Here is a 22,930-nt window from a genome sequence, read left to right as displayed (position 1 = left end):
TGTGGGGTGTAGAGAAAGAATAAGGGCTACCTGGGAGTTGGGACTTGAAGTGCAGAGAGAGAGAATGAGAAGGGTTGCCTGGGAGTTGGGACTTGAGGTGCAGAGAGTCAATAAGGAGGGCTGCCTGGGAGTTGGGACATGAGGTGCAGAGACATAATGAGAAGGGCTTCCTGGTATTTGGGACTTGAGGTGCAGAGAGACAATGAGAAGGGTTCTGCCTGGGAGTCTGTCTCTTAGAGCAACTACTCAGCCTATGGCCCTCCATGCTGTTTAGGGTGGGTGTTTCCCTTTAATGTGAAATGTCTTGTTACAATAGTCATTAACATAATGTCGAAAGTGTCTGGTTCTAAATAATTGGGTCATAAAAGGGGAACTAATGACTAAAAACGGTACTCTACTGTAAATTACATCTGTTTGGGAATATTCCTTGTGCCACCGACACTGCACATGCTCTGAGTGCTTCAACTAAGGGATCACCAGAACATGTGATTGATCTCTGTCATAGATTGCTAATACTACAGCCGGAATGAGGCAGGCTGCGCTTATTTCTCTGTCGCCATGTAATGTCCATACAAGGCAGACAGGCAGCAGAGTTGTGCAAACAAAGTGTCAGCAGAGAAGGAGCAGGAATCGATGTAACAAAAACAACAGTAGCTAACTGGGCATGCGTCTCCCACTTGAACTTGACCCGTTTGCACCCCTCCCCCTTTCCTCTCAGCGCAGAACGATTGGACTTGGGCCAGTTCACTCCTTCTTTTTGGGAGGGGACATAAGTAGCAGCTGCGATTAGACTGAACTGAAGTTTAGTTGTTGCGTTGGGTTTTGCAGTTGAAGTTCAGGCTTTGTATGTGAGTGCGCCATGCTCCGGTCAGTCTTGGGGAGCCTCTACGGCAAGGTGTCTCGTGTACCTCTGGGGCTACAGCTCTGCAGATATTCCGTTGCCATACCAACCCCCAACCCTAAGCCAGATGTGCACTTCAACCAGGTAAGCACGGAGCAGCGCGGGAGCTTCTCGGACTGTTCCAACTTCATTCGTGTAAGGGGGCCTGCAAATACTAATACGAAATACTCTGTGGTGGAACGGCCAGTCTGCTGCTTTCCGCAATTACAATTCTCCAAGTCAAACCAGGCACCAGTGTATAGAAACAGGAGACTTGTCTAATTCCTCAATTGTGACTGGAATGGAAGAGTATATGTGCAATAATGTAGTATACAACACAAGTCAACAACACTGACCATATAAAGACACTGCGCTCCAGTTGCTTGCAAGCAGGATCATTTTATTACAGGGGGACACCATTTGTATTACATACGTTTTAGCAACTTCTGAATAATAAGGGTTTACTTAGCAGGTTATTGTATCTCTAGAGAGGAAAGTTCGGCCTAACTTCTGCTAAATCAGGGTGTTGCAATACACTTGGCCGTCGCCTGAGTTGGTTTTGCCTCAAACTTATACCAGAGACGCTTTTCCAAAAGTACAATTAGTTGAACTGAACCAACTGCAATGAATACTGATGCTCTTCAACCCTGGCACATACCAACCCTCTTAATACTTCTGCTGATCTGGTCAATTTATTGCAGATGAAAGGAGGAATTTCAGAAGAAACTAAAATGCAGATTATTTGAAACTTTAACATTATAACTCCAGGACTGTGCAGAACTAAGGATATATATATATATATATATATATATATATATATATATATATATATATATATATATATATATATATATATATATATATATATATATATATATATATATATATAAAAATTAGGGTTTCGATTTGGTCAGGCCTGGCAGAAGGATTCGGCCGAATCCTGGATTCGGTTTATCCCTACATTTCACTACAGTGCTTTTTAATAAATCTTTATGCTGGCCTCTTAGTATAGCAGGGAGCCTGTTGGAAGTGAGTATACATAACACCCAAGAGTGATGTCATGCTTAGGTGCCATGCTCGCTCCTGATTGGCTCCTACAGTACAGGGGTGAAAGAGCACAAATTGTCTATTGCAGTATCTGAGGAAGCGATGCCTGTGGTGGTTGCGGGCAAAATGTAGGATTCGGGGAGATTTGTTGCCCGGCGACATTTCCTCTTCTTCGGAGCAACTAATCTATCCAAACTGCCTCCCGCCGGCTAGAATGTAAATCGCCGGCAGGAGGCAGTTCGGGGAGATTAGTCGCCACGACAAAAAGATTTGTCGCCGGTGACTAATCTCCCCGAATCTGAGCATGTGCCCTGACCCTTAAAGGGGTAGTTAACCTTCAAACAACTATTTGTTTTCAGATAGATTACCAGAAATAACGACTTTTTCCAATTATTTTCTAATATTGAAGTTGTTTTTTTTTTTTTTTTTTTACCTTCTGAAACAGCCCTGGGAGGGGGGTCGCCGACCCTGTAAACTGTTCTAAATTGGTTCATTTAGTTAATACATTTCTAATCTCTGGGTTTCATTACAGGCAGCTGTTAGAATTGATACAATAATTGCTAAACTCCAGAGATGCTGCTGAGAAATGGATCAACTAAATGTTGCAAAATTGTAACAGTTTAGAGTCTGCACCTGAATTACTGAGCTGCCAGACTCAAACACCAGAGACACAAACATTCAACTTTAAACTTAGATTTTGTATAAACAGTAAATAAATAATGGAAAGTAATTGAGTCTTTATTTCTTGTGAACAATCTAAAAACAACTAAATTGAAAAAAGTGTTTGGATGGTGAACAACCCCCTTTAAGGAGAAGTCTTAAGCTTTGTAGATCATATCTGCATGTGTACCTGACAGCACAAAGATCACTAAAGTATGCAAGGTCAAATCTCAGGAACAAAAAAAATGGTTTCCATCATGTTTAATGTCTACGCGATCCCTTTAAATGTACGATTTCCCTCGGCGATAGGGTCAAAAAGCTAGCATTAACATCTTTCCCAAAGTATTAAGAGTTAGGTAGTCACATCCCCCTGAAGAGGTTAGGGTGGTCATGTTACATGGGCAATAGTAGGAAGTACATTAGTGAGCACTTTTCCAGACACAAAAATGCTGTTGGAAGAGGTTAGACTTTTATTCCTGCCAGTGGAGAGTCCACTACACGTGACATTAAGCTTTACACTTGTTCTGATGATCCTCTAAGTAAATTCACCTTTGTGATACACTGCTGGCAATGCTACAGATCTGAGCACTGGACTCCTAATTGTTGTAATGATCATCTACTGGAATTTCACTGCAACCTCTGTTTATTTTTGCTCTTGTCCAGTTTAAGCAACCTTTGGCACAGGTGGAGCAGAACACTTACCCTTTGCACTTTTACATTAGCTGCACTGCTGAATGAACTCCAGAACAGTTCACTGTTGTAGAATAGCATGATAAGAATCGGCTGTAGAAATCCTTGACTTTGGTAGAAATGAGATTGTCCATGTATAATTATGTTTCTGACTGCTAGTGTGGAAAGGAGTTCGGTCCAATTCTAGCGGCAGCACCAAGAATCTTAAGCCAAGTCATCCCCTGATAGTCACAAGGCAAAACAGACTTATTTCCATGTGACTGATATCTGATTTTACTTTAGAAGCTGTTTAATTTTAAAATAATGAATCCAGTTTTGCTGAATAAATGTTGCATGATGTGCATAGGGCTAATGGCATGGGGGGGGACGCACTTCTGCTTCTCAAACTCACTTTCCCCCAATGGAATACTGCCAGCGATTTCAATGATTGGCAGTGGAGAGGCATTTTCGGGAGATTTGTCACCCACAGCTGCGCATAAAAAATTGCTGGCAACAAATCTTCCCGTGTGTCACTACCTTAAGATTGTAAAAGTACATACATAAACAAATTAAGATGTTGCCTCTTAAATCGTTGTATAGTTAATTTTTCAGGTGACTCCCTTAGTAAGTAAATGAGGTGTGATGAGTGGTCTGCTGGGGTTGGACCAGTGTTTTCACATATTGCAAATCTGTTGACTCTCTGAAATTCACACACATGATGTGAAAATCCTTCTGTTATTTTTAGTTAATATTCTGTAATAAGATGGTTTTTTTCCTAGCTCTTTATCAACAATGAGTGGCATGATGCTGTCAGCAAGAAGACCTTCCCCACCATCAACCCATCTACAGCAGAAGTGATATGCCATATTGCAGAAGGAGACAAAGTAAGTAGCCTTATAACTGAATGGCACACCATGTGTTGCACCACAATGATATATGAGCATACATTACAGACCGCCATAGTATGTGTCTTGCTTACAAACCAGTTTGAGCTGTTCTCAAGTTGGCCTTTTCCATTTTAAGAAAAATAATGAAAAAGAAAAAATCTGTGGAATGTTGCTGTGCCTGTAGCATGTGACTGTGTGGCTAGATTCCATACTCGGCATTTGTTTTAACATTTGGTTATTATTCCAGTTTTATTACAACATAAGAGTTCTAGCCATCCTGTTGCTTTGAACTTTAGGATGGTGAGAGTTGTAGCCCTCAACAACATAAGTATGTGTGTTTGACATGTATGGGTTAAAACCGTACTGGAGGTGATTTTTTTTAGAGAGACCTGATTAGTAAAAGTAGATTTCTTAACCTGCTTAATTCTATTTCTGCTGGGTATAGGCAGAGGCATTTTGGGACTGAACAGGTGGCTTGGTTATATATTTTGATCCAATTGTGGCAGTTGAAGTGTATATGGGTTACTTTAAAGAACCAGAAGACCTCATAGTGCAAGCATATTTATATTTCCTCTTATCTGTTATAGAAAGAATAGTTTCATGCATTAATTTCCACCAGGCACTTCCATTCTGCAAATAATATGGTCTTTGTTATTGTGTTGGGTCATGTGATAACCATCTATGCTCGGTATCACAGCTGCTAATGTATAATATAAATAATATGTTGCTTTAATGATAAAGAACATTGCGTCTTGTACTGTGGTTATAACTTAGTCCTTGCTCAGAATCGTAGTTTATAATAATAAAACAATATGCTGTTGTATGTCCTTTATAGAGCCATATCCTGTATTGATAAGTCACTTGTAAGGCTGGTTATTGTATAGGAGTTAATCATTAACATTGTACTGTGGTTATACTCGGCATTTGTTTTAACATTTGGTTATTCCAGTTTTATTACAACATAAGAGTTCTAGCCATCCTGTTGCTTTGAACTTTAGGATGGTGAGAGTTGTAGCCCTCAACAACAGAAGTATGTGTGTTTGACATGTATGGGTTAAAACCGTACTGGAGGTGATGCAGTTGGAATAAGGAATGTGCGTGTTTAGTTTCTGTGGGTCTCTACACTAGTGCAAGCCTACACATATTTTTCAACATGAGTGCAAATATGTCTTGTCTGTGTGCCATTTAACTGTTTCAGGAGTTGTATTCTTGTCAAAATATATTCTGTAGTTTTACCAGTTATGGGTCTTTAGTGATATGGCTGTTTCTTGCTTTGCGTTTCTTTTTATAAAGATGTTGTGCGCCATCACATTCTTGTCATATGAATTTTATGGACAGTCGGTAATTCTCCAATTGTCAAACTTTCCCTGCCAAGGCCCTGCTGTCTCTGACCGATGTCAATGGGACACTGGGTTTTGCAGTTAACAGTCTGGAGGGCAGTGTCACATCCATGCCATTGTTATAAATTTAAATGAGGAGTTTGTTTTGTAGTAGCTGCTTTAGCGGATAACTCTGGTTCATCCTGGAAGTAAATGCAGATTTGTAATTGTTTTCACTACTGCAAAATATATTTGGATCCTATATATATTATCGATCACAATAATAAAACTGGATTTTAGCTTTTTTTTTAAATTTTTTTTTTTTTAATCTATCGGGAAACCCAAACCTCATGTAAAAAGCCATAAGTGAAACACACACAAGAATACCAGGAACATATTCGTGGTATAGGTCCAGACTGTACATACTGTATGCTAATTACAGCTCATCATTAAGAGAGACCTGATTAGTAAAAGTAGATTTCTTAACCTGCTTAATTCTATTTCTGCTGGGTATAGGCAGAGGCATTTTGGGACTGAACAGGTGGCTTGGTTATATCTTTTGATCCAATTTTTGATAATCCCATATTTTTGTGGCAGTTGAAGTGTATATGGGTTACTTTAAAGAACCAGAAGACCTCATAGTGCAAGCATATTTATTTTTCCTCTCTTATCTGTTATAGAAAGAATAGTTTCATGCATTAATTTCCACCAGGCACTTCCATTCTGCAAATAATATGGTCTTTGTTATTGTGTTGGGTCATGTGATAACCATCTATGCTCGGTATCACAGCTGCTAATGTATAATATAAATAATATGTTGCTTTAATGATAAAGAACATTGCGTCTTGTACTGTGGTTATAACTTAGTCCTTGCTCAGAATCGTAGTTTATAATAATAAAACAATATGCTGTTGTATGTCCTTTATAGAGCCATATCCTGTATTGATAAGTCACCTGTAAGGCTGGTTATTGTATAGGAGTTAATCATTAACATTCTGTTGCAGGCTGATGTGGACAAAGCAGTTAAAGCTGCACGCGAGGCATTCAGATTGGGATCACCATGGAGGAGAATGGATGCATCTCAAAGGGGTGTTCTGATAAACCGTCTGGCAGATCTTATTGAAAGAGACAGAGCTATATTGGCAGTAAGTGGCACCAACAAAAGGAAGTTATGCCTTTAAGTATAAGATAAGCTTGGTAATATATCAAATACAAGATGTACAGTAGTCTTCAAGTCTATGTACAAAATGTGTATTCTTAAGTAAAATTAAATACAACTGTACTATGCCATAAATTTGTCCTGCTTCTTATTTGCTCTCAACTTAAAGGAACAATAACATTTAAAAAAAATGAAAGTGGTTTAAAGTAATGAAAATACAATGTACTGTTGTCCTTCACTGTTACAATTGGTGTTTGCTTCAGAAACACTGCTGTAGTTTATATAAATAAGCTGCTGTGTAGCCATGGGGCAGCCATTCAAGCACAGGATACACAGTAGATAACGGATACGCTGTGTAGTATGCAATGGTATTCTACAGAGCTTGTCTGTTATCTGCTGTGTACCCTGTGCCTCTGAAGCAAACACTCCAGGTGTACCAGTGCAGAGCAACACTACATTATATTTTAATTACTTAAAACTTTAATTTTTAATGTTGCTGTTTCTTTAAAGTATATGGTCTGCACCGTGTGTCACAAATGGCTAACATTCACAAATCAATGTATAACTGACACTGACCAGTTTTATTACTTTATGTTCCTAGATGCTTATTTGCATGTTTAAATCTCTTGAATTCCTTTCTGGTTATTAATCTCTATAGTTGTGCCTTTACTCTCCTTATGGGCCTGAGCACTGGCCCAAATCTCTTGCAACATGCCTACACACACCCACCTGAGTAATGAAACTTAGAGATACTGAGACCAAAAATTAATCTTTTTACATCATAATATATAATAATATTGTCTTTGCATGATATTTATAATTTTGCCATACAAGTATTTGCCCTATTACATTACCTATCTCATACCCTGTGTTCCTCTATGAAGGAGTTGCCATATTTGTGCAGCAGTAGTCCATAACCCTTAGAAACTCTTGACAGGTTGAAACGGGAGAGTCAGGTTGGCAACAGTCAGATTTAGTAACTTCAATTGATAATAACACACAAAAGCAGACTATCCTCGAAAAATAAGCAACATGACCTATAGGTACCTTTTTAATTTATATTAATATTTTTGAAGAGTAGATTTTCAGTGTCAGTATCACTTTAAAGAGCAATGTAATAAAATTGCAAACCTTTCAATAAGTCTACTGACTGAAAGCAACCAATCAGATGCTTTCAAACAGGTAACCAGTAATTACTGCTGGGTGACTGGTTGATATGGATTTCTAGACCTGTTGCTGACATTTTGACTGCTTGTACATTAGCCCTTTAGTGTTTTGGAAGGGTGTTGAAAATTTAATTTCTGCAGCATAGGCCAGTGACATTACGAAGCACTGATGCCCACATATAAATAATTTTTTAAATTTTTTTAGTTCTGCCTTTCTTTAGTATGAAATCCAACAAAATGCTATCTTGGTCATTGTTCCTGCTGGAGAGCAGGGCCTAAGCAACCAGATATCTGCTTGTTTATGGAGTGCTGCAGAATTATGTTAAAAATATGAAATCTGTAAAGAGCAAATTGTCTACTTTATACTGTATTTCAAAATGAAATAAAGGATTTTTTTTAAAAAAAAATGTGTGTTCCTCTGATAGTTTTAGTAGTATGCATGTCTGTTTATCCTCTTGGCTTTTTATTCTCCCTTATATGTAGACCTTGGAGACTTTAGACAATGGAAAGCCATATGCAATTTCCTATGCAGTGGACTTGGATCTTGTACTAAAATGCCTAAGGTAATGACCTCTCTTATCTTATTACCAATCTGTATTTGAGTATCTGATGTACCCTATGGGGTTGTTACATACATATTGTGGATGGAGGAATCTTTCGTACTGGCAACATATCCTACTATATCATCACCCATTCATAGTCTGTGTAAAATATTTGTTGTCATTTTATTATAAAATAGTTTTTTTACATACTACCATAGGGGGAAGGTACTGTCTTTTCAAGGTAATAGTTGTGTTTTGGAAAATCCCTTTTAAATCACATATACAAATTATATTTATCTTAAACAAGTAGGGATACATTTTTGTACAAATAAGTTAATTATAATTTCAAGTTTAGTATGCAGGACAGGGCCCATACAACACTACCTGGTATTTCAAATGATGACTTTGTCCATATCAGATATTATGCAGGCTGGGCTGACAAATGTCATGGAAAGACGATCCCAATCGATGGAGATTATTTTACCTACACCAGACATGAACCTGTCGGAGTGTGTGGACAGATCATTCCGGTATGTTGCTGCAAATATTTACCATACTCATTCAAACCTTATTAATCCTTTAGGTGTCAGGGAGGATAAAATGTACACTCCCGGTTTGCACTTTGAGCTGCACAGTGTATTTGTTCTTAAACATATGGTGCAGTAAAAGTGCTCAGGCAATTAGTGTTATGCCTGCTTTTTTATGTTTATTTTTAAAGTTCTATAGATTATGTACCTTTATTAGTATATAATTCTCAAATCAGGGAATATACTAAGTGGTACAATGGGGTTGGAGAGTTTCGTTTGTAAATTACTTGGATTATTTTCTTTTTTTTTAAGGAACTCTGTTAGATGTAAACATGGACAGACTGTAGTGGATGCTTAATAATGTTTTCTCTTGTGCATTTGCTTTTTTTTCCTCTCTCTACTGCAAATAACTCGGCTGTGTCATTGTGTATTGCAAATTGCTGCCTCTTGCTGGGACCAGCCAGTTGAAGCAAGTGCAATCTGTCACAGCACGATTGTGTTTAGTTATCAGAAAAAAATACGTTTAGAAATGCACAAATATATACATAATCAAATTCAAAAATGTTAAAGTACAATAAAAAGTGTTTCTTTCACAAATTTGGTGTGCAGCTGCACTGGAATTTCTATATTGGAAGTTATCCCTGGCAGTGGGAAATAAATATGCACCCAACACTACAAGTGGGAAATCTTGCTGTGTTGCACTTTCTATGTTGTCATTTATAATTACTACAGTTCCACTGAATTTTTGTGAATGTTTATGCACTGAAAGTGATTATATTGCATAACAATTTAAGTTTTTTTTTCTTTTTTTCCTAGTGGAATTTTCCTCTTCTAATGCTTGCTTGGAAATTTGGACCTGCTCTGGCCACTGGAAATGTGATTGTCATGAAGGTGGCTGAGCAGACCCCTCTCTCTGCTCTGCATGTTGCTAGCCTTGTGAAAGAGGTGAGCCATATAACTTGTGCAGTACACTGCAGCTCTTCTGTTTCAGATACTACGTATGCAGAACTACGTGTACATACATATGACTTCTTCCAAACAATGTAATGTTTTTTTGTATAAATGAAAATAGATTCTCTCTAGAAATGTTCAAATCGTCAATTCATTGTCTAATTATTACAGGCTGGATTCCCTCCGGGTGTTGTAAATATCATTACTGGAATGGGTCCCACAGCTGGTTCAGCTATCTCCTCTCATATGGATGTGGATAAAGTGGCATTTACTGGTTCTACAGAGGTAATATTGACCTTTTTTTTTTACCCTTTAACCATTTCCCAGAATAATTTTACACTGGGAAGTATCATCATTGCATAATTGCAAATATTCCTGCCAATGGTGGTTGGGCCATAAGAATGGAATTAAAGACTTTGTTGGTTGGAAGAACTAGTGTGAGAGAGAGAGAGAGAGGTGTGTGTATACAGAATGGGAAATGTAGGGGAGCTTCAGGATGTAGTGAGAGTGAAAAGGGCAGGGCTGGGGCATTGGTATATAAATCCTCTGACTCCAACTCGGATTCCTCTGTTTTAAATGGAACAGTAACACCAAAAACCGAAAAGTGTATTAAAGGGATTCAAATATAATGTACTGTTGCTCTGCACTAGTAAAGCTGTGTGTTTGCTTCAGAAGACTACTATAGTTTATATAATGCAGCTGCTTTGTTGCCATGGGGCAGCCATTCAAGCTGCTGTAAAGAAGGAGAAAGGAACAGGTTACATAGCAGATAAAACACCATTGTATTGGACAGGGCTTATGTGCTATGTAACCTGTGCCTTGTCTACTTTTTTCAAACAGCTTGAATGGCTGCCCCCATAGTTACACCGCATCTTGTTTATATAAACTAAACTAGTTTTGCTGAAGCAAACGCACAGCTTTTAACAGTGCATGCTAACCGTATATTATATTTTAATTACTTTAGAACACTTCAAATTATTTTTTTTTGTCATTACTGTTCCTAATGTAATTTCCTTGTTGATTGAAAGGAGTTACGTACACAACATACTAGGCATTTTAACAGTGGCAAAGCTCAAAAATATAAACCACATCCTTCGTAGAAGCTCTTAAGTATGATTCGATTATTTTCAGTGCTTATAAAGTTAGGAGTCAGTCGGTACATTTTTGGCGACTCCACAGCTATGGTAAATTGCTCCAGACTCCAACTCCACAGCTATGGTAAAGGGGCATAGATGGGAAGTTCTTACCATTTGAAAGGGTAAAGGTTTAGTTTATGCCAAACCGTTTTTTTTTTTTTTTTTTTTTTTTTTTTTTTTTTCAGTTAGTTTCAGATAAATTGATTGCAACTTTTCCATGGCTTCTAAAGATGTGCTGAGAGCTAGAAATGAAACTCTGTAAGCCAGCTGGTCCCCTGCCCTTTCCTTCAAATTATTTTTAAAGCTGATTTTGTGTTCATTTATTCAACACACAGTTCCTCTTATTGTTTGACTGGTGCTTCTCCAATTCTGAAATTTGTTTCATATTTGAACAATTGAATTGGAAAATATTGATAGGAGATGGTGTCACTTTTAACTGAAATTCTATAGTAGTTTTGGAAAATAAGTAGTGTGACTGAATTACTACTTGGTGATGGGCCATGAATGCAGGATGTAATGTATTTACTGAACGTGTCCTACCTGAGTACTAGAGAGTGGTTTGTGCTCTTTGATGCAGTAACCCGACTGTTTTTTAATGGGCTGAGTCTTTGAGCATATATTCTTATCTGTGAGATATTAATCACCAGAAACCTTTGGCTAATCCAACAAGACTTTCCGGAGATTAGCATTTTAAGGACCGCACTTCCAGGCTTGTATAAACACAATTTGCACTGTGATCCGTTTATAGGATTCTCTGCAGGAAATCTCTAGGTGCAGAAATAAACCATAATTGAACTTCTAGTCTGATCCTTTTTAAAGAGGCAGGCATCAAAAATTTTATTATATTAAAAATATATATATTAAAAAAAAAATTTGCTTATTTAAGCTTTCTGAGGCATCCGTTGAGCTATATTATCTAGGGATGTAGCAAATCTAGGATTTGGTTCAGGATCCAATCAAACTCTGGCACTCAGCAGGATTTAGATTTGGCCAAACCCCAAGTGTTCATCTGAACCGTGTCCAAACCCTTAAAGTCATGTGACTGACACTTAGCCTGTAGGGCTGAACCTTTTATTTATGATATGTTAATTACTTCTGACTTTAACATGCCGGTGTGAGTATTTTTCTCTAGAGTATCATTCTCTATCATGTGGCTAGATAAAAACAAGTCGACTGTTTTTTGTTTTTTTTTCTCTCTAGGTTGGTCGTTTAATCCAACAAGCAGCTGGGAAAAGCAATTTAAAAAAAGTGACACTGGAACTTGGTGGGAAGAGCCCAATCATTATCTTTTCTGATGCAGATTGTAAGAAATCCAGCACTAAATAAATATTCTATGTCTGTGTGTTTATTATTTTAATACTAGAACTTCTGGGCTATATTCTGGTACTCATGAAGGACAGGCAAAGGAGTGTAGGCATCTGTTCCACTTAGTGCTCCTGCACTTTTGCCTGGGTCCAAGTAAATGACACCTACTCGTTTTTTTGTTATCATGGGCAATAGCCAATAATAACAAGTCCAAGAACATCCCATCACAGTAGCCAGTGTCCCTTGGTAAATAGTACAACTTGCCCTGTGATTAGACCATGACAACTGATCAACTCTTCAGCAGTTTATTCACAGGGTGTCTGACTAACAATCTGTTGTATAGGTAACATCATTGGTGATATGAGCATACTAGGACAGCAAGATTGCATTTATGTTTGGACAGCCCCTTTAAGTAATGTGCGTAATAGCAAAATGGGATTATTTTTTTTTCTCCCATAACTCCTCCAAGTTATGTGCCATAGGGTAATCCTAAATAGAAAACTGCCATATTAAGTACTGTGGACCTGAGATCATATGATTCACGGTGTACACGAACCAAGGACACACATACATACATGTCATATCAACGTTCTGTCTTTTGCTTCCACTCTTCATACATTTAGAGCTGCATTATTTCTGGTCAGGTGATATCTGAAGGAGCACAGAGACCATCACAAAATAGTTGTTCATGTTTAAACAATGTTGCAAAAGTCTTAGTTCCCCAGCAAAGACAGGTTTGTTAATCAGTTGGCTTGTCTTACATTGTATCAACAGTCTGAGACATCAGGACAGAGAATAGAAAGCGACAGACACTGCTTTTAATAGCAATACATATTCAAGTAATTTAGGAACCATAGAAAAGTTGTAATGAATGGTTATTTCAAAGTTGATTAGAATTATATTTTCTTTAATTAGGCAAAAAAGTTTTGGGGTTGACATTCCCTTTAAGTATTCATTGTGTGGGTGTGGGGGGGGGAGTTTAGGTTTCATTTAATGTCTATTTTTTTTTTTCTGCTTACTTCAGTGGATTGGGCTGTGGAGCAGGCCCACTTTGCCCTTTTCTTTAACCAGGGCCAGTGCTGCTGTGCTGGCTCTCGCACTTATGTTCAGGAAGATATCTACAATGAGTTTGTTGAGAGGAGCATACAAAGAGCAAAGAATAGGATTGTTGGGAACCCCTTTGACTTCAAAACAGAGCAAGGACCTCAGGTACAATTTTGTACGACCTGAATACAAAGCTGTGCTTGGATTATTTAAACTGTGCTTTTTTTAGGACTCCATTGTGCACAGAACATCCAGTTCTCATAGATTGTGGCTGATCAGACTAGTCCTACCAACCTGGACTAGTAACTAGGCCCACTTTGCAGTTGCACCCCAAACAGTAGTGTGTACAGGTACCTGCTGTTAAAGGAGAACTAAAGCGTAACTAAAGAAGTAGCTAGAAATGTTGTACATTGTTTTGGGCTTCTGTACCAGACCATGGCCACCACAGCCTTTTAGCAGTAAAGATCTGTCTCCCCAAAGATGCCCCACTAGCTCCCCATCTTCTGCTGATTCACTGCACATGCTCTGTGCTGCTGTCACTTACTGAGCTTAGGGACCCACTCAATATACAGTACACATAGAATAGAAATGTTGCAATGTAAGGATGATTAATAATTTAATACAGATAATTACTACATGGCAGCACAGAAACCAGTGCAATTAGCATCAGAATTTAATAATCCGCCTTGTAGCATCAGTTTATATTACAGACCAACCTCATTTTCTACTGAATAATTTGCGACGACCCCTAAGCTTAGCTTCTCAACAGCTGTTCAGAGCCCACTGAGCATGTGATTGTCACGGACACTTTCCAAGATGGTGACCCCCTGTGACAAATTTGAAGTCCTGGTTCATTGCTGCTATTAAGAAGATGAAACTTTAGGCTGGTGCAATAAATTCAGTATATAAAATATGGCATTTTTAGCCACATTTGTTTTTATGGTTTAGTTCTCCTTATCTATTTTCTGTAGCATGTACACTGGCTTTCTTCAACAGATGCACTGCAGTTTTATTTCAACAACTCTCCTGTTTCTCCTAAGAGCTGAAGAATGCCTGCCTTAAATAGTTCATCTCAGCATGATTTGCAGTTTATATTGACTTTTCTGCATTTTGCTTTTATTTTTCCAAGCATTGGGTTTCACACTTAATTTGCCTGAAATTGTTTACCCAGTTCCAAACATGACAGGCGTGGTAGCAACATTTTATTCTTGGCACTTTGTTCACATCACAGCCTTGGAAAATGTAAATTCTTAGGTGTGTCTCATTTTACCGGTTGCCTGTCTGTTGTAGGTGGATGAGGAACAGTTTAATAAAATTCTGGGGTATATAAAATCTGGGAAAAAGGAAGGTGCAAAGCTTCTCTATGGTGGTAATCCTGCTGCTGATCGAGGCTATTTTATCCAGCCCACCGTTTTTGGAGATGTGACTGACAACATGACCATTGCTAGAGAAGAGGTATGAAAGATTAACAGAACTTAAAGCTGTTCTAGAGTGATATACTGTACTGTCTACTTCTGTCATACAGTGGGGTAATATAATGAGCATGATGTTTATTTGATGCATATTTGTTGGACTGGTATGAAAGGGCGTGCCGTAAACACTCTACTTTTTTTATTAGATTTTTGGACCTGTGATGCAAATTCTAAAGTTTAAATCAATTGAAGAGGTGATCGACCGAGCCAACAACTCAATGTATGGTCTGGCAGCGGCAGTGTTTACAAAGGACATTGATAAAGCTCACACTTTCTCTCAGTCAGTAAGAGCTGGTACTGTCTGGTATGTATACCTCAACACTCTAAGGGCAATAGCACATATGGTATTTGTTGTTTCAGTGCAAAACTCGCTAATGCTCAGAATTTTCCTTTTAGGAAAATATCTGTAGTAATAAGTCAAATCAACTGAACATGCTGTATTTTTTTCCCTCTAAATTAAGTGGGATGGTGAAAGCCATCTCACTTCCACCATCCAACATAATTATCAAAAGAAAAAATCCAGCAAGTGCAGTTGATTTGACTTACAATAGATATATCATGACCTGAATGAATGAGAACCACCACAGACTTTTAGGGAAAGTTTGAAGATGGTTGTTATTGGGAAAAGGCTGGTGTGTTCCTTTTCTTGAAAATTCTTTGTATTTTGCAAGACATCTCACCATAAAACATTGTAGAGACAAAATCCCTTACCACCGCCATGAAGTGCCACCACCCAAAGATACTTTTAGTCTTATGTAATAAAAGACTTCAAGGTTTCCCAGATCCAGGAACCGACAGCAACCTCATGAGCAGGTAGTATTTACTGGTCACCTGTAGTAAAGCAAATGTGTTATTGGTCACTATGGGTTACCCGACCTGGGCAAATTTAGTGCCTCTTTTATTATATATGGAGGATAGTGTCACAAAACTGATCATGCAGCTGCTTAGTGGTTCAGGTACACGCCATTTTATTGGATAAAGGCAAGAAATTGCTTTAAATTCCAGTATTTGTGCAGTTTTTACTTCTATGCATGTCTGTACTACACAACCTTATGGGGTTTTTTTCCTTTTAAGATACAGGTATGGGACCTGTTACCCAGAATACTTGGGACCTGGGGTTTTCCGGATAACAGATCTTTCAGTAATTTGGACCTTCATACCTTGAGTCTACTAGAAAATCATGTGAACATTAAATAACCAATAAGCTGTTTTTGCTTCCAATAAGGATTAATTATATCTTAGTTTGGATCAAGAACAAGGTACTGTTCTATTATTATAGATAAAAAGAAAGTCCTTTTAAAAAATTTGGATAAAATAGGGTCTTATGGAGGCCTTTCCGTGATTTGGAGCTTTCTGGATAACTGGTCCCATACCTGTAGTAGGGAAGTAATGCCTCTAGTCTCTTTATTGGCAGAATTGTAAAAGGGATCAGCATAAAGGGAACTTGCAACAGACTTTTAATGCTTGCCTGGACTTGTGGTGCTGTGTGTTTTTTTTTTTTTTTTTTTTTTTTTTTTTTTCTTCTTCTTCTGGTGCATTGTGCCATCATCCCTTATTTATACGCTCTTCAAATGGCAGGCTATAGGGCATGTTTACTAACATTGAAGATCAAGATCTCCGGAGATCTACAGAGATGTTGCTCATGGTAACCAATCAAACATTTTAAACGGTCACCTACAAGTTAGAAAATAAAAGCACAGATCGGATTGGTTTCTATGTGCAGCATCTCTGGAGATCTTTTTCTCCAGTGTTCGTAAAAATGCTACTGTGCTTGGCAGTATTCTTACGTGCATTACTTTACTGTATCTAATTCCCAGTAAAGTAATGCACTTGCTGCTTAGTGAGGTTTGAAGACTGACACATGATTGACACCTAAAGCAGTGCGCATGAAATGTTTTCTCCTCCAGCCCAGGACTGTAGCCTAATGGAATGTTATTGTATAGAAAACATGAATTTTGTTATTTTTGTGTAAGGTTTCTCCTATGGCCCTGACAGTGCAGAACTACTAGGTAGCTGGAGGTGGTAGAATTTTGATTCAATTCATGTAACAATTTCACTATGGTGAGAACCCCCTGTGTTTACTATACCCTTCGAAATTATGATGGGGGGGGCATCATTTCGAAGGGTATAGTAAACACAGGGGGTTCTCACCATCGGTTTATAGTTGGGTAGTTTTTATTGTCAGGGAGAGTGTGCAAAGCCAGCTCTTCAGCTCCAGGACAGCTTTCTACTTCTTGTACGACTCACCTTGGCAGGTGGGGAGGAATGATATCCTTGTACAGAATCTCTTTGTACAAGCTGGAGATATACATTCTAAAGATGCGCACGAGGCAAGAAGAAGCACTTTAAAGAACAAATGGTAGTTTTTTCGACAGAGTGGAATGTTTATATATTGCATGTACAAAGTTAGTATGGGGGCCTCCAACATTATAAAGCAATATACACAACGGAATAGGCTTTCCATTCGGCAGAACTTGCTGGCAATGTATTATTATTATTATTATTATTATTATTATTATTTATTTCTTTAAGGATTAACTGCTATGATGTTTTTGGAGCTCAAGCCCCCTTTGGAGGGTACAAGGCATCAGGAATAGGCAGAGAGCTTGGAGAGTATGGACTTGAAGCATACACAGAAGTGAAGAATGTAAGTTGCGCCATATGCTCAAATCCTCTACATCCCCAGAAATAAAGATGGCTGTAGATTTGTGCATGTTTTGTTTATATAAATCAGGGGAAGCAATGCATAACAATTTTAACACATATGGACATTATTGCTATACCATGATGCTAATCAAGTACAAATCTTTAACATATCTCTCATAGTTCATGTCTAAGCACCATAAACGATCTGTCAGGAAAGGATTTACAAAATATTCAAAATAATGTGTTTGGTTTTTCAGGTCACCATTAAGATTCCCCAGAAGAATTCTTAAACGTGCTGTGAAAGGAAAACATCTGGGAAACTGTAGGGTTGGATCTGTTATTTTAAGAGTTCAGCAGTTACCTTTTTAAACCCTTAATGCTTTCTGTAAGGCTTTTCTTTCCCCATAACATACAAAGCAAATCATATAAACCGTGCAGCAACACTTGCTTAAAGTCATGCCCAAAAAGAAAGCACTTAATTCTATGCACGGTTTTCATTTTGTTAGAATACCCCTGGGCCTTGGTTGCTAGACATCCAAGCTATTTGCCCGAAATTAACATCCGTTGTTTGGGGACACCAACTTCACACTGGAATTTCTTCTTTCTGACTTCAAACTGTGACTTCCCACCATATACCAGCCGCAATATAGGCACTTGTAGTAACTCCTAATAAAGCCGTATATTTCTGTACCTGCCTGGTTTTCTTTTGGCTGCCTGTACAACATGAATGTTCAATTACAAATCCCACCTTGTAAGCCCAATCGCTAGCTTCTGACTAACCTGTTTCAATGGTCAGAACCACTGAATGGAAATCTGTTACAGCAGCTTTTTTCCTGAAGTACTCAAAGTTTATAAGCAGGAGTCCATTGGCGGCGCATGTGTAAGGCTTCTCTAACAGTCACATCTTAATGTATTAAGTGAATGTGCATGACTGTATGAGGTGCAGGCTAATTGGATTATTTGCAGACAGAACCATGGAAAAATATGCAAGTTAGTATTTTAAACCTCTAATTTCATTAACAGCATTCACATAGGACAGACTGCCATTTTTTTAGAACTTCAGGACAAAATCTTGGTATAAAATCCAGAAAAACATTCTGTAAAATCAGGGAAAAGCACCCACTACAATGTATTAGAAATTGATGTTGACCACAAAAACAACTTTAAATAATGAAACTTAAAACCGGGGTTTGCAAAATTGAGGTTTCACTGTATTTTCTTTAGTAGCTACTGAGTGACACTACCTACAGTTTCACAGTTTATCCACAAAAATTCCCAGATCATTTTACATTAAGGATGCCCTCTAGAAACAGAATTTAGTGTATAACATGCATTCATGTTATTTCTACCAAAGTGCATAACCTTTCACTTCTCAACATTGAACCTAATTTGCCAGTTTGCTGTCCAGTTTTGGAATTAAGTCAAATCACTCTGCAAAGTGGCAACATCCTGCATGCAACTTATAGTTCTGCACAATTTAGTATGAGGAGAAATAGAGGTAATCTAGCTAACACTGGTCCAAATAGAACTTTAAGTGATGTCCCATTAGGATCTACATCCATAAAATTATACAGTATTCTGTTCCATGTAAAATATTACTGAAATATTGATTTGAGATATTGTTATATTTAACAACTATTTCTTATCTGACCTTAAAGTCATAAATATCTACATGAAACAGGAGGGAGATTTAGACAAGCTGTTGACACAACTAAGAACTTACAAATCCCGCTCTCTCTTAGTCTATCTTTCCTTTCTATTACTGGCAGCTGGGGACATTTCCCCAAACCCTGGCCCTTACCCCATCCCAGTTATATCACGGCCACGAGCTCCTTCTCTTCGGTGCAAATTCCAACAGTACAGAACTCTTACTCCTATACCCAAAAACCCAGTTAATTTTTCCTGTGCTCTCTGGAATTCCAGATCTGTCTGCAACAAGCTCAGCGCTATACATGACCATTTCATTGCAAATTCCTTTAACCTACTCGCACTTACTAAAACCTGACTTTCTCCTACTGACACCGCCTCACCTGCTGCCCTGTCCTATGGGGGCCTACACCTTACTCATACTCCCAGACCTGGAGGTGGGGTAGGTTTGCTTCTCTCTCCCCGCTGTACTTTTAAAGTTCTTCCACCTGTTCCCTCTCTATCATTCTCCTCATTTGAGACTCGCTGCATTAGGCTCTTTTCTCCTGTTTACTCTGCATTGCTGTTATATATCGACCACCAGGACCAACTGCACAATTTCTGGACAACTTTGCTGCCTGGCTTCCTTACTTTCTTTCATCTAACATCCCATCCATCATATTAGGTGACTTTAATATACCCATTAACAACCCTTCTGTCTCTAAACTTCTTTCACTAACCTCCTCCCTAGGCTTATCTTTCTGCTCAGACTCCCCTTAACGCTCTGGATCTCATATTTACCAGACTCTGTTCAACCACCAATTTTACTAACTCACCATTTCCCCTCTCTGATCACAATATGCTCACATTTCAACTCTCACTAACTCCCTCCTCACCCCTGCTATTCCCCAAACATGTACTTACCGTGACTTGCAAGCTGTAGACGTGTCACATCTCTCTTCTTCCTTTGACTCTCTTCACTCTAATATCTCAGCCATCTCATGTCCTAATGTGGCTACCTCTGTCTACTATAGTACTCTCACCACTGCCCTAAATGAGCTTGCTCCTATAAAAACTAAACGTTCTCGACCCAAACCACTTCAACCTTGGCATACTGCTCATACAAAAGCGCTCCAAAGACACTCGCGTGCATGTGAGCGTCGCTGGTGCAAATCCTGCTCGGAGTCAGACTTTTGGAGCTATAAATCTGCCCTGCGCTCCTATAACACCAGCCTCTTCCAAGCCAAACAAACATACTTTACTTCACTCATTAACTCCCTTTCTAAAAGGTGGAGCTGGTTTTTAACACACTTCCCTTCTCCCCCCCCTCCATGCACATCTGTCACTGCTCAAGATATTGCTGAGCACTCCAAAAACAAAAATTGATCAGAAGGGACATTACACTATTCAACCCCCCTAGACTTCCACCACCCACACTCCCCAGTCTCTCCTGTGCTCCTTCACCCCTGTCACTGATGAGGAAGTCTCAAAGCTTTTGGCCTCTTCTCACCTTACCACCTGCCCACTTGATCCAATTCCCTCAATTTCTCCACAATACCAATCCTTGTCTAATCAAAGACTTAACTCACCTATTTAATCTTTCGCTCTCAACTGGACTGTTTCCTTCTCGACTAAAACATGCTCTTGTCACCCCCATTCTGAAAAAACCCTCTCTTGATCCCTCCAATCTTGACAACCTCCGACCTATCTCTCTGCTACCTTTCATCTCTAAACTACTTGAGCGCCTAGTCTACAACCGACTTACCTCATTCCTCTCTGACAATAACCTGCTGGACCCCTACAATCTGGTTTTAAGCTACAACACTCCACTGAAACTGCCCTGATTTGACCAACTAATGACCTTTTAACCGCTAAAGCCAACATTCATTTCTCACTACTAATACTGCTTGATCTCTCGGCTGCATTTGACACTGTAGATCACCCTCTCCTCCTGCAGACCCTCCATTCGCTTGGCCTTCGTGACACAGCCCTGTCCTGGTTCTCTTCTTACATCACCAATCGTTCCTTCAGTGTCTCCTACAACGGAGTATCATCTTCTCCCCTACCTCTTTCTGTTTGGGTTCCTCAAGGCTCTGTCCTGGGACCATTACTATTCTCCCTCTATACTTCTATACTATACCTCCCTTGGCAAATGAATCAACTCGTATGGTTTCCACTACCACCTCTATGCTGACGATACTCAGATCTATCTCTCATCTCCTGATCTCAACCCAGAACTCCTAACTCGCGTCTCCTCCTGCCTTTCCGCTATCTCTACCTGGATATCGCAACGCAACCTTAAATTAAACCTCTCTAAAACTGAAATGGTTCTCTTTCCTCTAACACCAGTAACATCCCAGAAGTATCCATCATAGTTAACAATTCCACTATCACCCCCTCTCCCCCCAGGGCCGGTGCCTTAGGGTTATCCTAGATTCTGCCCTGTCATTCACTCCTCATATCCAGTCATTTATTAAATCAAGTCACTTCCACCTGAGGAACATATCCAAAATACGATCATTTATCACCCAAGATGCTTCCAAAATTCTTATTCACTCTCTCGTCATATCACGTCTAGACTACTGTAACTCTCTTTTAATTGGCCTTCCCATCCAGAGACTGTCACCTCTCTAGTCCATAATGAACACTGCAGCGAGGCTCATACACCTCAGCAACCGCTCCTCCTCTGCCATGCCATTCTGTCAATCCCTGCACTGGCTTCTGCTACCTTTCAGAATCAAATTCAAATTAATGACCCTGACATTCAAAGCACTTCATAACTCTGCCCCACCCTATATCTCTGAACTCCTCTCTATATACTCACCCAACCGCTTACTACGCTCCTCTACTGACCTGCTAGTCAATTCTTCTCTCATTACCTCCTCACATTCAAGACTTTGCAAGGGCTGCACCCCTCCTCTGGAACTCTCTCCCACGGTCTGTCCGACTTTCTCCCAACTTTTCTGCTTTCAAGAAATCTCTTAAAACGCACTTCTTTTGAGAAGCCTACCCTCACTCTGCTTAACTACCAAGTGCAACACCACATACAATACCACATTTCTCACCCACTTAATTCAAACTTGCACACCGTGTGTATTACTCCCTTCCCTTTAGAGTGCAAGCTCTTTTGCATAGGGCCTTCTTCACCTTTTGTACCGGTATTGATTGTGATGTATGTAACCCCATATGTTCTATGTATAGAATTCATGGGATTTAGTTGTATAGTCACATTTACTTTACAGTGCTACGCAATATGTTGGCGCTATATAAAAACATGTTGTTAATAATAATAATAATCCACTAACACCCCATTGTCTAGGCTTCTACTCAATTCCTCATAGCTGGCTATTACATTTGTCTTCACTCTTTCTCCAAACTTTTCTATCTTAATGCTAGTACAGGACATCTAATGCCAGGTCTACCAGCCAATAAAGGGTGTCCTTGAAGTAATAAGTAACTACCAGTCCCAGACTGGGATTCAATATAAGCCATATTATTTACACATAGGCCCAAACAGCCCCTACCAATAAATAATGACTGTCTATGGCATTCTACAGCAGCCCCTTTGGCAATTTCCAGAACACACAGATTGTCAGTCCAGGCCTAGTGGCAACTCATCTCGCTTTCTTTATAACACTACACATGATTGTGAATAAGATATGTATTCAACACACAACAGTGAGACTGGGGACTGGCACACCTCCTATGCACCCGCAGTGTGTGCTGCATCACTGTACAGAGGTGCACTGCAGGACATCAGATGCTGTGATGTCACTTTCTGGCACCAAATTTGCATTTCTACAGCCATTTAGTATTTAAAATGCCCTGATAACCTTGCCCAAGCTGATTATGCTCACAGATCCGGCTTAAGTCTTTGTGTTTGATTTCCTGGCT

At 39.1% G+C, this 22,930-nt stretch overlaps 1 protein-coding gene across 1 annotated transcript; it reads left to right on the top strand.

Moving 5' to 3' along the window:
- The first annotated feature begins 826 nt into the window (after positions 1-826).
- aldh2.L (aldehyde dehydrogenase 2 family (mitochondrial) L homeolog) lies at positions 827-18,100 on the top strand. Its single transcript, NM_001093553.1, is given in 13 exon segments — positions 827-985; positions 4,036-4,140; positions 6,467-6,607; positions 8,271-8,350; positions 8,748-8,859; positions 9,673-9,801; positions 9,979-10,092; positions 12,144-12,246; positions 13,273-13,457; positions 14,583-14,747; positions 14,911-15,068; positions 17,297-17,411; positions 17,668-18,100. Coding segments are annotated over 13 exon segments (1,566 nt in total). The 5' UTR covers positions 827-859; the 3' UTR covers positions 17,701-18,100.
- Positions 18,101-22,930: the final 4,830 nt, after the last annotated feature.

Source organism: Xenopus laevis, chromosome 1L (assembly GCF_017654675.1).
Source record: "Xenopus laevis strain J_2021 chromosome 1L, Xenopus_laevis_v10.1, whole genome shotgun sequence".
NCBI classification, from domain to species: Eukaryota; Metazoa; Chordata; class Amphibia; order Anura; family Pipidae; genus Xenopus; species Xenopus laevis.
This window is presented reverse-complemented; position numbering and strand designations above follow the sequence as displayed.